Consider the following 12,850-nt stretch of genomic DNA (forward strand, 5'->3'; position numbering starts at 1 on the left):
AATACCAAAATGTCAGATGGTGAATAGACAATTTTGGGGGGGGGTGGGCGTGCCCTTTTCGTGCACGGCACTAACGCTCCTGAAGTCCTCTGAATACTAAGGGCAGGCTACATGCCTGCGCAGGCATACGTGCATGAGGGGAAGGGGGAAGAGAAGCAGTAGCTGATATTCCACCATGCTTGGCTTCAGGATAAAAGAAAGGTGTTTCAAAGCAGCATTATTTACCATCAAAACAGCAGATGGGAGGAGTGAACAGGAGGCAAGAGACTGACAGTCAAGCCAGTTTTTACTTCTGGAAGTGCTGAGAGAGAGCAGAGTATTTTAATTATTCAAAGCTGAGCCATATCAGAAGAGAAAGAATACATGCAAGGAAGGAAGAGAAAAAGCTACTGCAAACCTGTGCTCAGCTTCCCAGATGCTAACATGTTCGAGGAAAGCAATTACTCAGCTCCTCTGCACATGTTAATCAAGATTCTCGAGAATTTCCCAACAATAAAACGTAGAAATAAGTAGGTAGAGATTTCTGTCTTATTCAGTACCAAGAGATGAAATTACCCACGCCAGGAAACTTCATCTCGCAAGGACCATGTCAGAGCATCTCTTCATGGCGTGCTCCAGATTAACCTTGCCTTCACAGATCTTGTAGATAACGCCTAGATAATTTGGAGCCTGGTAAATCCCCTCTGGTATTAGCAGCTCGAGCGCCGAGTGACAACCTCACCAGTACCATAGGGTTATATTAAAAACCCTACAGAAATAAGACAGGTTTGTTTAGATGATTATGCGTTCCAGGGATGACCAACGAGAAGACACGCTCTTGCTGGGGTTCCCAGCCTTGAGCTTTCTCGGCGACTCTCCATTTGCAGGGCTATGAGATGCTTCGAAGTAGGTCAGAGCCATGACCCCCCTCCACAGCGAGGGACTCCCCGGTACCTGTCATGTTCTGAGCACCGCCAATATATTATTTCATGTTGGCGTTTTACTGCCAGACATTTGGTGCCCGAGATCTTTTCCATGATTCACTTTATAGTGCGATATTAGCAGAGGATATCTTCACTCACATTACAATAGTCTAAAAATAGAGGAGTTGTTTCAGAAGATGGCTCTGTGCCAGCTGCATACTAATACAGCTGTCTGGAAAGAAGCATATGCAAGCAAATAGAAGAAATGCTAGAATTATTTGCATTACACTTCCATGCTTCACCAGCTCTCTGAAATTACAAAACCTACCAAAGAGACCAAAATTGGATGAATTCAGTCTGCAACGCTTAGGCATACGACTGTACACAACTGCTTTGCAACTACAAAGAAACCAGAAGTTATTCTCACTTACTAACATTTTAAGTCCAGTAGATATGAGAAGAAAACAGGGGTTTTAGACTGAAAATTTGTAAAGGCCCCTCCATACTGTTACACCACCTGATAAATAGAGGCATCTTTATCTAACGTCCAACATAGTGCAACCGTCAGTTTGTACTCCCCAGGGACATTGCATTCCTAGATGTCAATTCAATATTAAGCAATTTCAGGTTTACTTTTGCACAAGGTGAAACTGAGGCAGGAAAGCCAAGAGCGCAGCTCTGGAGGCTCCTGAAGCCTGTGGCAGTCAGGGAGCGAGCAGCCTCCAGGTCCCTGCTCCAGCTAGGGACGGATACCAGCAAATTATTTCTTGGCACGTAGAAGGTCGTGCTGCAAAGCAGCTCAGAGAGAAGGACTGATGTTCCCTGTTAAGAACACTGCAGCTTGCCAAATGCAAATGGCCCAGACCCATGGCAGCAGACCAGCCCAAAAAATAAATAAAATACAAAGAAAAAAAAAAAAAAGAGAAATCTCCTCCAAGCTCACAGCACAACCTCCTACCCTTCTCTGAGGTATTCTGCCCATGAAAGTGCAGCAGCAAGATGTGCCAACAAGCAACGACTAAAGCAAAGCAGGAATGAATTTTTAAAGTGAACCTGATGTGCAGGGAACACAGACGACCGCCTAACTTGCCGAGGAAAGGGGATCTGCACACTCACTACCAGCAACCCCATCGGTGGATGGCTGCAGTGCTGCTCTGCGGGGGGGGAAGGAGAGGCAGCTCCAGGAGCCAGTGTGGCCACCCCGTCCTGTCTGGGAGCAGGGACAGTCTTTTCCAGGGCAGATGCTATTTTGGAGAGTGGTCCTCAACAAGCTCAATGGCTTTCATCCCTCCCCTGAAAGCGCCCGGCGTTCCTCAGATCCGGCGATGGGAACCGGACCCGATTGCGCGGTCACGAAGGAACACTTCAGCTTCAAAAGCAGCCTTTTGCGCGCAGGAGATTTCCTACGGCTGGAAAGCAGAGGACGGCTGCTGCTCCCACGGGGACGCGGCCGGCGGCACCGCAGACGGATGGCAGGGATGGATGGCTGCGCACCGGGGCTCCGGCCGCTGCCCTGTGCCAGCCGTCGGGCGAGCGCCGGAGGGCTTCCCGGAATCCCTGCAAACAGGGCATTTTGCACCACAGCAGGAGCGGGGCCCGCCGGCAGATGTTGCCATCCTCGCGAGCGGTACTAAGCTTTCCCATCGCAGCTTTTGTGATTGAGGTATGGGCAGTTTTAAGGTAACTTCATCTCGTTTCTCTATCCGCCGCCTTTTCCTGTTCTGGAAAGGGTTTTTTAATAATTGAACGCACAATGCATCAAGAAAGGACAAGGACAGCTTGGGCACAGAAATAGCCTCTTCCTCAGAGAAACAGCAAGTCTGAGTCTCTCCCAGCTTTCTGTGAAGGATGAACATGAAGGAAGTAGCTCAGCTTCTAAACATCTGCATTTTGAAAACAACATCTGCAATTTGAAAGTGCAGAGCAAGAACCCACGGCTGGTTCCTCCTCTGAAAGACGAAGATCCCACGGGGCCTTTTGCTCCCTGGGGCACTTTGCCGGGGTTGCCCTTTCCCTCCACCATGGGAAAACCCGAGCCCACAGACTCGCAGTGGATGAAAGTTTTTGTTCTGTGCATTGGCCTTGCTTACGGGTTGCAGAGGAAGAGGACGACCACGTGCCTTTGCAGAGAAAAGCCGGCGACAGTTGGAGATGTGGCTCAGCAGCATCCCCGGTGAAGACCAAGAAGGAGAGCATGGCCAAGCCCAGGACCCTGCACAGCTGCGTGTTGACTTTAACGTCTTCGGACCACGCTGTGGGGTTTCGGGAGCCAGTGGAGACCGGGATGTTTCCCCAGGGAGACAGGCAGCCAGCTTCTTCAGGCAGATAAGAGCATTTGCAGTTACCAGGCGGTGCTGCTTTCCTAGATGATCTGAGGCTGCTTCAAGACGGTCATTATGACGGTGACTGGCCGAGGCTTTAATAGCTGCAATGCCTTCCAGGAGCCGTCCCTGGTTTGGCACCAGCCCCTGCTGGCATTAACTACAGCAGGATGACTGCTGGCTTTGAGGTCTCTCAAAGCTTAAGAGAGAAGAAACTTGAATTGTTGATTTAAAAGAAGAAATGAGGTTATTTCACATCTTCAGCATTGCCTCTTTTGAGGAGCTGATTCCAACTACCTGATCAATGAAGCTCTTAACACTAACGCAAAGTTAGCAGCAAGATACAGAGACACATAAGCAATTATTTTGGCTTAACAAGATTTATTTTTATTTTTATTTAATCTGTTACAACACACTCTAGCAAGCAAGAGTTGTGTTACTCACTAGTTTCTTGGATTTTACACTTAATTTACATCTGCCTTCAGCTTGGCATAAAGTGTAGGAAAATAGCGTTTTAAAATACTTTCTTCAGTCAATGAAAGAAGACCTTCAAGATGTGCCAAGTAAGGTCACACCATAAGAAGTTTTAATGTCTCCCTCATCTCCAAATGCTTCTTATAAACAAAAACCACCAGCAGCTACTGAACTGATAAGGCCCAGAAACTGAGTCTTTCCCAACTGCAGAAGTGGTTATTACCCAGAGGGTGGCCCAAGACAAGCTTTTCTGCTTTTAAATCTCAAAAAAAGTTCCCACCTTTGAAGGACTTGGTCACTGAACAGCACAAATAATCACCTGAAGAAAAGGCTCTCTGCACTTACAGCAGAAATTACTGTCAAAAGCTTGTTTAGCATTTTAGCAACCTGCTCCCAGGTGCCCAGCCAGTTACTCACTCCAGCTCAGTGGTTTGACTTTAAAAGCCTCGGAACAAAGCATTATTTCTCTAAATGCAATCATCTATTGAAGTCTAAGAAGTTGAGGCATTAATAAAGTTACAAAGCTAACTCTCTCTGTGTTTTAGAGATAATTATAGGGATAAGAATACATATGTAAGCTTTATACAATCTCACTTTTAACTTATCTTAATGATGATACATTAAATAGCTAGGAAGGAACAGGTCCACGCTGAGCAGGCAAGGCAGTAAAGGAAACTTAAGGCAGTCATAAAAACTTCATCAGATCTACAGTGACCTGGCTGCAGTCCCTGGGGTGCAGGCTGCCAGCTCCCCCTGCACCAGCACACGCGTTTGCTAGTCCACATCCCCAAGCCAGCAGCCAGTTTCTAAAACAGATTTGCTCCCTGAACTGATCCACCCACCACACGGTTATGTGAACCCTAGAGCCAGAGCCAAGAGACAGGCTGCAGCCAGAGAAAAAGCTACAGAAGCCCCAGTTCAGACCAGTTTGAAAAGTAAATTGTTTATTCATTATTAAGTTACAGTTGTTAGAGAGAGGGATTTTTCCCAAACACTTTTAAACATGTAAACACATGCACAACTCTTTCAGTAAGGGGCAGATCAGTCTTGCCCTTGCGGCTCCCAATATTATTTTGCAGATTTTTTTGCAGGGTTATTTTTGAGTTTGTGGGGGTTTTTTTTGTTTGGTTGGTTTTTTGTTTCCTCCCTTATATTTTATCTTCTTCCATGTACTAAGGGTGAATTCCAGTAAGACAGCTTCCTCCACAGTTTGTGTACCTGTACAGTTTTCCAGTCAATTTGGACCACCGTAGTTTCAAGGCCAGAAGGTACTTTCCACCTGCATGTACCAAAGCCTAGCAAAAAATGTCTCTCACAACCATTGATGGAAGTTAGGGCAACAATTTCAGTTCACCAACAACCAACCTCAGACTGAAGAAGTTAAAATTATTATGACAAAGGCTCAGTAAATAAACATCAACTCTTCTGCAGCTGGCGCCCGATGGAGAGCGCGTGTTTAAAACCTCTGACATGAGCATTCCTTCTCACGAGCTCCTCATGTAAACTTATGGATCAATAATTTCATTTACTAAGTACTTTGGCTTGCAGTTTAGAAACTCACCATGCAAAAGTGCTTGGCAAACACAGAGCAGAATAGCATGGCTTAAAGGCTTCAGCACTAGGAAACCAGTAACCAGTTCAAGTCTTGACACAAAGGATTTTGGGGACGGAGACATTTATAAAAATAAAAAACCACACACCCCCCCGACACTGCTTTTCACCACCTCCACACAGAGTAAGAGACCCAACCTAGAGCAGGATGAGGCGATGCTGCTGCGCTGGCAGAAGGGACATCCCCACTCCTCGCCTGCTCCAGCAGATCTTCAGCGGTGGCCCTGGCACCACCTTGCACAGCAGCGACCAACTCAACCTCCTAACCGGTCGGAGAGGTCCTCCAGCCAACCCCAAATTTCCCTGAGCAGGCCGCACGATGCAGCTCAGGGCCAGGCACATGCACAGAGCCAGCACAAGGGATGGGATGGGAATGCAGAGAAGCAGGAGGAAAGAAACAGCTGAAAGGGTTGGGCAGTATTATCAACTGCAAACTGTTGCTGCGCACTCGGCATCCTGGAATATTTTGAAAAACTATACGAAAGCCAGGAGCATATGCCGTGAAAGCGAATTGCTGGATTTAAACCAGTGTAGTTGTTGATGGTCTATGTACTTTAAGAGGGAACCTGCTCGTCATCTGCTCAGCTACTCGCTAGTGCAGCATGAACAGCTCTCCCTGCAAAGATACATATTGAAATGTCTCATTACCGATTCTCACCTTTAGAACATGCTCCTTTATCACCTCGCTGTATGGAGGCACTGTAGCAGTTAACATATGGCACAAGATAAAAGCGACTTTAAGAGAAACACATGGGGAAATCAGACCACAGTCAGCATCTAACAAACGATGGAGAGGGACTTACTTAGGTCGTTGTCCATCTTGAACGCGATGTCCAGCTGCATGATGAAAAGCATGAACTGGAACCAGGGGCTCATCTCCTTTTTGGGGAGGGGAATGTGCACGGCAAACACGATATCGTTGGCTTCAATCTGCCTGCTCACTGCCTCATCGAAGTCTTTGAGCTTCTCACAGGGGTTGGGTCCCCAGGGCATCAGCCACTTGGTTTTGTGGTGGTTTTTTCTTACATCAATGCACTTCACTGACGTGTAAGGAACAGCTGTAGTGGGGCTGGGAGCTGTAAGTGGAAGAGAACCACATTTTTAGCATCTTTAGATATTTTATATAGTGGTTTCCCCACCAAAATATGCAGCTCCCCATTCAACTATTTGAAGGCAATTTAAAACAAATGCATCAAATGATTCTCCTTCACAGCTCCTTGATCTTGCAGTTAAGTAATTAAGTTTACTACATCTACAGACATATTACTGACTTTGTAGTGGGATCAAATTAGGATTAGCTGAAGCAGACAGAATCTGCCGGTTCAGTCTCAGATACCTCAGTTACACCAAAATCATACTGAAAGTGACTGGCAGCTTTTTCTGTGTGTACACCCTTCTAGTTTGCTCACTCGAGCAAATCCACATGCAAAGCATGTGCCCATATCACAAACCTAGACATATGAACTAATCCTAAACCTCGTGGTCCTGCAGAGCCAGGCAGGACTTACCGCAGTGATTTGAACCACGCACAGCCACACGTTTCCTTGGGCAGGAAGGCTTTTCTCACCGCTGAACCACACAATTCTTTTTTAAGAAACCTTGGTAATGGGAGAGAGCAGCACCACGTTGCATCTAACCCAGCCCAGGGCCATGACCAACATCTGCTGTCTGCAAACTTGCTGCAGGAGCCATCTCAGCCTCGCCAAGACTCCCAGCATGGAAAACACGGGGTAAGCTGGCTACCTCCGTGATGCTCCAAAGATCCTTGCCCACCCACTCCCACTAACTGTAGAGAAACGTTTTGCATGAAGGTATTTCTTCCTTTCGCTGTAAGTCAGGTGTGAACTAATGACTGTTACCACCAAAGATTTGTCTCTCTTTTTCTCCTAGCCCCACGTTTTTTTTGAGATATTGGGAGAAAAGAAGCTGAACAGAGATCTTGGCTCTGAAATGCTCCCCAAACTCTGCACCACAGCAAGCAATGAGGCTTTGTGCATGTGCACAAGATACCATTTTTCATCGTATCAGGAAAATGTACAACATCCCAGATCAGACAATTAAAACTATGGAGTATACTGCTCTGGCTTTATGTTGATGAGGAAACAGTCCAGGTCTGAAGTACAAACAGGGATGAAAGCAGAAAAGAAATACATTCCACCTTCAGCCAGAATTTCAGCGTAACACCTCCAAATCTGAGAGAAAGAAAAGGCTTTTAAAAACTCAAACACATTTCCAACATAGTTCTGCCATGCAAAGACTTCTTATGACAGCGGTTCTGCCCTGTTTTCAGTATCATTTGGGAAATAAATATTTTAATGCTGTTTGAATGCATCACAGAACTGGCAAACCACGGAGATGAGCGGAGCTGGAACTGCTCCAGTTCCTCGTCTCCCCTGTATGATCCGAGAGGCTCCTGCGGGTCAGAAAGCCCAGTGACCAGGAGGTTGATAATTCCCCTGTCCCTTATGAATCTATTCTCCTTTCGTCATAGAAAAAAGTAATTTTTTTTGCACAACAGCCAGCTCAACACATTTTGACACCCAATACATTTCACTGCAATTAAACCAGCACTGTTCTCTTTTCTGAAGTACTACCAGGAAGGTACCATCGGACATGCTGTAAAGAATTCCTTCCAGCTTCACAGGTTTTGGGAAGCAGATGGAGCAAGTTAACTCTTTCTTTTTAAGCTGTTAAAAGAGTTTTCTTGATGTCTGTTTTCACCAGAATTTGAAGAAATTAAAGTTACATAATACAAGTTTGTGATGTGACATTTATGAAAAACCCCAAACTATCCAGTCCTTTTAAAAATAAAAAAGGCTTGAAATTGAAAAATTTAAGTGCAAATTTAACCTAATAATGTAAAAATGCTCTAATGCAAGTGACAAGCATTGAAATGTTCCTATACTATGAATTAAAACAGAAGTAGCACATAGAATAACAGATATCCAGGCATATAGAATAACCAATGACTTCATGTCAAAGTCTCCAGAGAAAAGATGCTGAGGTGGTCATGTAAAATTGGGGATAAGCCGGCCAGCCCGCGGGCTCCCGCAGAAGGCTATTTTCACATCGTCACCATCCTCGTTCTGACAGATGGTCCAGGACTTCCCACCAAAAAAACTCCACCAGCAAGCAATAGCACCCTACCTACAAACTTCCAAGTATTTCAATGAGAAAAACAAACCAAAACTGAGCAACACCCACCCAGCCACCCCCAGCCCCGTCGGGGCAGAGCCAGCTCAGGGTTCCCCCGGCTCAGCACGCTGACATCCGCACGCGCTACACCCAGATGATTCAGACCTGGCTCCCTTGTAATTTGGACGCAGCATCACAACAGCAGCTCTATTGCTTTTTGGGATCCAAGCCAGGAACCCTGCGTAGCATCTTCCCTAACGTGCCACCTCGTTAGAAAGACGACATCCGCACTCCTTCCTACAGGCAAGGGAGAGATGACTCAACGTGCGAGTCGGGAGGAAGTTATTAAAAAGCAGTTGTTTATAAACTGCATTTTTTCAATTTTTGGACAGCAATAAGTTTCTTCTAGCTGAAAAGTAGCAGTGATGCTGGCATAAAGGGTGGGCTGAAAGGAAAGGGATTTGCTTAAGCGGGAATACTCCCAGATTCATACCTGCCCTCGCTATCAGTCCCCAGCCTAAGTGCATCACAGATACGTAGCACTGCCGCATCTCAAAACCCTCGCTGCATCCAGCAGTCCTCCAGGAACCACAGAAAGCTCATACGTTACAGCAGCCCCCCAGAAGAACAAATGACTGATATGCCAGAAAGAAACAGCAAAATAGAATAAAACAAAGCATTCGACAAACAAACAAAAAAAATCTAGCTGCAAGTCCAGGATTACAGAACACTTTAACGATGTGCCGTAAGTGCATAAAACGGTGCAACATTCCTTTCTCATGCCTCGATGCAGAACCTAGTAACCATGGCTAAAACTGCAGCTCTAAGTGAATATTAGGAATATTGTTGGGAAATACATCATTCAGGCCGAGCTCTTAGAGCTTTTTAACTTCGACAAATCTTTGTGTGATTTAAAAGTAGGCATTTCTGAATTAAGAGACATTGTTACTTCTACAGAGAAGACGAATGTTTCTTGCTTTGATGCACCCCATTATAGCCATAAATACATGTTTTCATCACTGACTGATTATGATTTTAAATACTTGGCATGCTCACTCAAGTATCCCCGCTGCCAAAGTTACAGCTTTGAGGAGCAAGAGACAATTACTATATATATATTCCTTGTCAGGAACTGCACACCAAACGAATGTCGGCACTTGGCTTCCATTACTTGTTTGGCTCCAGTCCCATTAAATTCAAGGGAGTGTTGAACCAAGTGGAAAAAAATGCTTTGTGAAACTGCAGCCAAGTCAACTAACAGTATTACAAAGTGCTATGCAAAACAAAGCTAGCATCGAGGGATTTCAGTTAAAACGTGGTGCCAAGCAGGCTGCTCTCAGCCATTCTGCCTGTGGGCTGGTAGATGCTTCAGCTTTATATATTAAATGATATATGTCAGCCTGTAAATAATTAAATAGCCGTTTGTGCATAATACAGCGGATAAGCCCCAGCCCATGTTCCAGCCTGCTTGCTGTGACGAGAAGCCCTGCAGTAACGCAGGTACCATTTGGAGGGGCTAGCAGAATAACCGAGGAGCAGGGCTTTGCTCAGGAGGGTTTTGCAGAAGCTGGTCAGCAGCATGGCTCTCTAGGAGCCAGCTCAAACAGGAGCCAGCCCTGCGAGCTTGGGCTGGGGCTGCCCGGGGACCCCCGTGAAGGAGCCCTGGCCCCAGGGACCGTGAGCAGGCAATCGGGCAGAGACCCCTCGTGCCAAGGGGTGAGAGCCCTGCGGTGCTAGATGCTGAAAGCCATAGGCACAAGGCTGCCGGAGCTGCTAGCACCGTCGGTGGATGCTTCTAACCCCCCCTGCTCGAGAGAAAAAACTACCCACAGACAAGTTTAGAGACAGGATGATTCACAGCGAATGCTTTCAGGGCGACAGCCACGATCTCCAAGGAGCTGGCGTGCCTGCGCCCGAGGGAAGCGGGCAGGAGGTGACTGTCGCCACCGGAGCCCTCCTTTGCTCCGATGGGACAAACCTTCATTAAATCTTCCTTAAAACCCCAGGCAAGCCCAGACATGAAAATCAAACCAACACGGTCTGAGCAACCTCTCTGTTGCAGTTCCCTGGTTTTCATACCAGTTTGGGGAACGAAGACAGTTTAGCCTCTTTGAAGCTTGTTTGCATATATGCTACGAAACACATTTCTCTTCAAGGTATGTGGCCCATATGCTGCTGGGGAACAGGGAAGCTGCCCGCTGCACCTCCACCGACAGAGGCTTCGGAGGTGCCTGGCTCACTGCAAAAGTCCCAAGGATCTCCCAAATTACAGGGGGTCACAGCAGACCCTGCCGCTCCCTGCCAAGGAAGCACGGCCCCTTGCAGCAGCTTCAGCCACAAGCCCCCCCAAAGAGCCAGGTGCCTTCAGCAGCGTGGGCAGCACTTCCCAGGGAGGGCTTCTGGTGAACTTTCAGAGCTATTTCAGCTACGTCTTACAGATTGAAGCAACTCTTGCGTGTAATTTTCAGTGACTTTTCATACTGACAGTACCATCTAGACAATGGTACATTGACTCAAGCACATGGATTTTCTCAAGCTACGTCCCCAAGACACAGCAGCAGTTAAAAGTAAGAGAGAAGTTTAGCGTGGGGGGGACGGACAGAAGCTGAATTGCTTTCAGTTTTGAATGATCCAAAACTACTCAGTCTTGTGTTGAACTGGTAGCGGTGATTCACCCGAAGATGACGGTGTTACAGAATAACTCCAAATAAGAGGATTTGAAGGAGACATCTCAGCATACCTTGTATCTACTGGCCAGAGAGGTCAAAGATCTTACGACCTCATTCAGCAAAAGATGTCATGATTTGGTTTCTCAGCACTGGTGACCATCCTCATCGCCAAGATGGAGAGGATTTCTCTCCTACATCTCAACCGGAATCGAAATTCTTTCACTTCACGTAGACTAAACAGAGTATGAGCAGAGGCAAAGAGCCGAAGCGATTCATCACATGGCCGGGACACCCTGAGCCATCCAACGCTGCTTCTGCCCCCCGATATTCTCCACAGTAAAACCCTATAGTATTTGCTGAAGAAACCTAGCATCCTGCTCCAAATACCCAGCAAAGTGGTAAATAGCGGGGTACTCGGAAGGGACCCGGGGGATCCAGGCCTGTCTGTCACTGGTGTCGTGCTTTCTTGAGCCACTGGGTTAGATCCTGGTTACCGCCATGCTCCCAAGTTTGGCTTCCAGAAATCCTCAGAGGGGAAAGTTTTCAATCCCTTCAAGATTAGTGCAACACTGTGGCCAACTAAATGAAACAAACGGAGTATTTTGGGGTTTGGGTTTTTTTTTGGCAAAAGTTTTATTCAAACTTAACCTTCCTAGTTTGGTTGCTTAAAAAGGAAAGTAAACACTCATTCCCCCAATCAATACAAGCATAATTAATTAACTACAGCATCCCAACCTTGATTTTGTTAGCATAATTTTTCAAACAAAAGCTACAGCTTCATATTACAGAATTATGCTTCCTTGGCCAGCATATTAAAAATGAACCCGTTCAAAGGGAAGAGCGCTGTTTGATGCTGAGGATCCAGAGTTATTCTGGCTGGGACGGGACCTCAGGAGGTCTCTTGTCCAACCTCCTGCTCATGGCAGGGTCAGGCAGGAGGTCAGAGCAGGGTGCCCCCTTGTTCCCATTTTTATCACTCCACATACAGACTAAATATTAAGCAAAGTTGAGTTCACGTGTGATAGCGATTACTGCCAGCTGGATCACGTGTACACACAAATCCCAATGAGTATATATTCCACTTCTTCAGATTTTTAGCTGCCACTTCTCTCTCTTCTCTGAATGCCTGAATCTTTGCCCTAGAACAAATGGCCACGTTTCATTCCTCAAAACAGTTTTTAATGCTGTTTCTACAACCCAGGAGATCAGACTGACAAGGTCTTACCATTCTGCAAAATCCTACACTGGACTGAGAGAGGCACTGGGAAATCCTGCTCTCGCCTGTAAGGGTGAAGCCTCCCCATGCCAAGCAGCAACTGCGTTTACAATATTTGGTGATTGCATGAGAGCGTCCACCATGGAGCACGTCGTATGGACACAACATGACCGCCAACACAGTTCACTTTTCAACTAGAAGAGTCACAGTCAGTTTTCCCTAGAGATCCCAGTTCTCCTGCATGCTGTGTCCCAGGTTTTGCTCTTCCCTCACCCCCACAGACATTTCTGCTCTCCTCCACCCAACTTACTCCCTCCTGCTGCTGGGTGTATTTACAGTTGATGCTCGCCTGACCCTACAGAAAATTTAGGGCCCAAAGCTTAGTTGACACAGAATACAAAGACCAAGAATAAATAACCGTAGAGGAAGGAGGCCTTCTGGTGGCCATGGACCTTAAGGAATCTTCAAGCATGGGGAAAAATGACATTTTGCTTTCAAACTTCTAAGAGAAAAAAACTGACG

General features: G+C 46.5%; 1 protein-coding gene across 1 annotated transcript in view; it reads right to left on the reverse strand.

The window, feature by feature from the left end:
- Positions 1 to 12,850, reverse strand: part of WLS (Wnt ligand secretion mediator) — a 37,727-nt gene that overhangs the window by 15,205 nt on the left and 9,672 nt on the right. The window contains exon 2 of the mRNA XM_030033569.2: positions 6,112 to 6,384. Within this exon, the coding sequence (XP_029889429.1) occupies positions 6,112 to 6,384 (273 nt within the window). The remainder of the gene's footprint in view (positions 1 to 6,111; positions 6,385 to 12,850) is intronic.

The sequence above is a fragment of the Aquila chrysaetos genome, chromosome 12, assembly GCF_900496995.4.
Source record: "Aquila chrysaetos chrysaetos chromosome 12, bAquChr1.4, whole genome shotgun sequence".
Taxonomy (NCBI): domain Eukaryota; kingdom Metazoa; phylum Chordata; class Aves; order Accipitriformes; family Accipitridae; genus Aquila; species Aquila chrysaetos.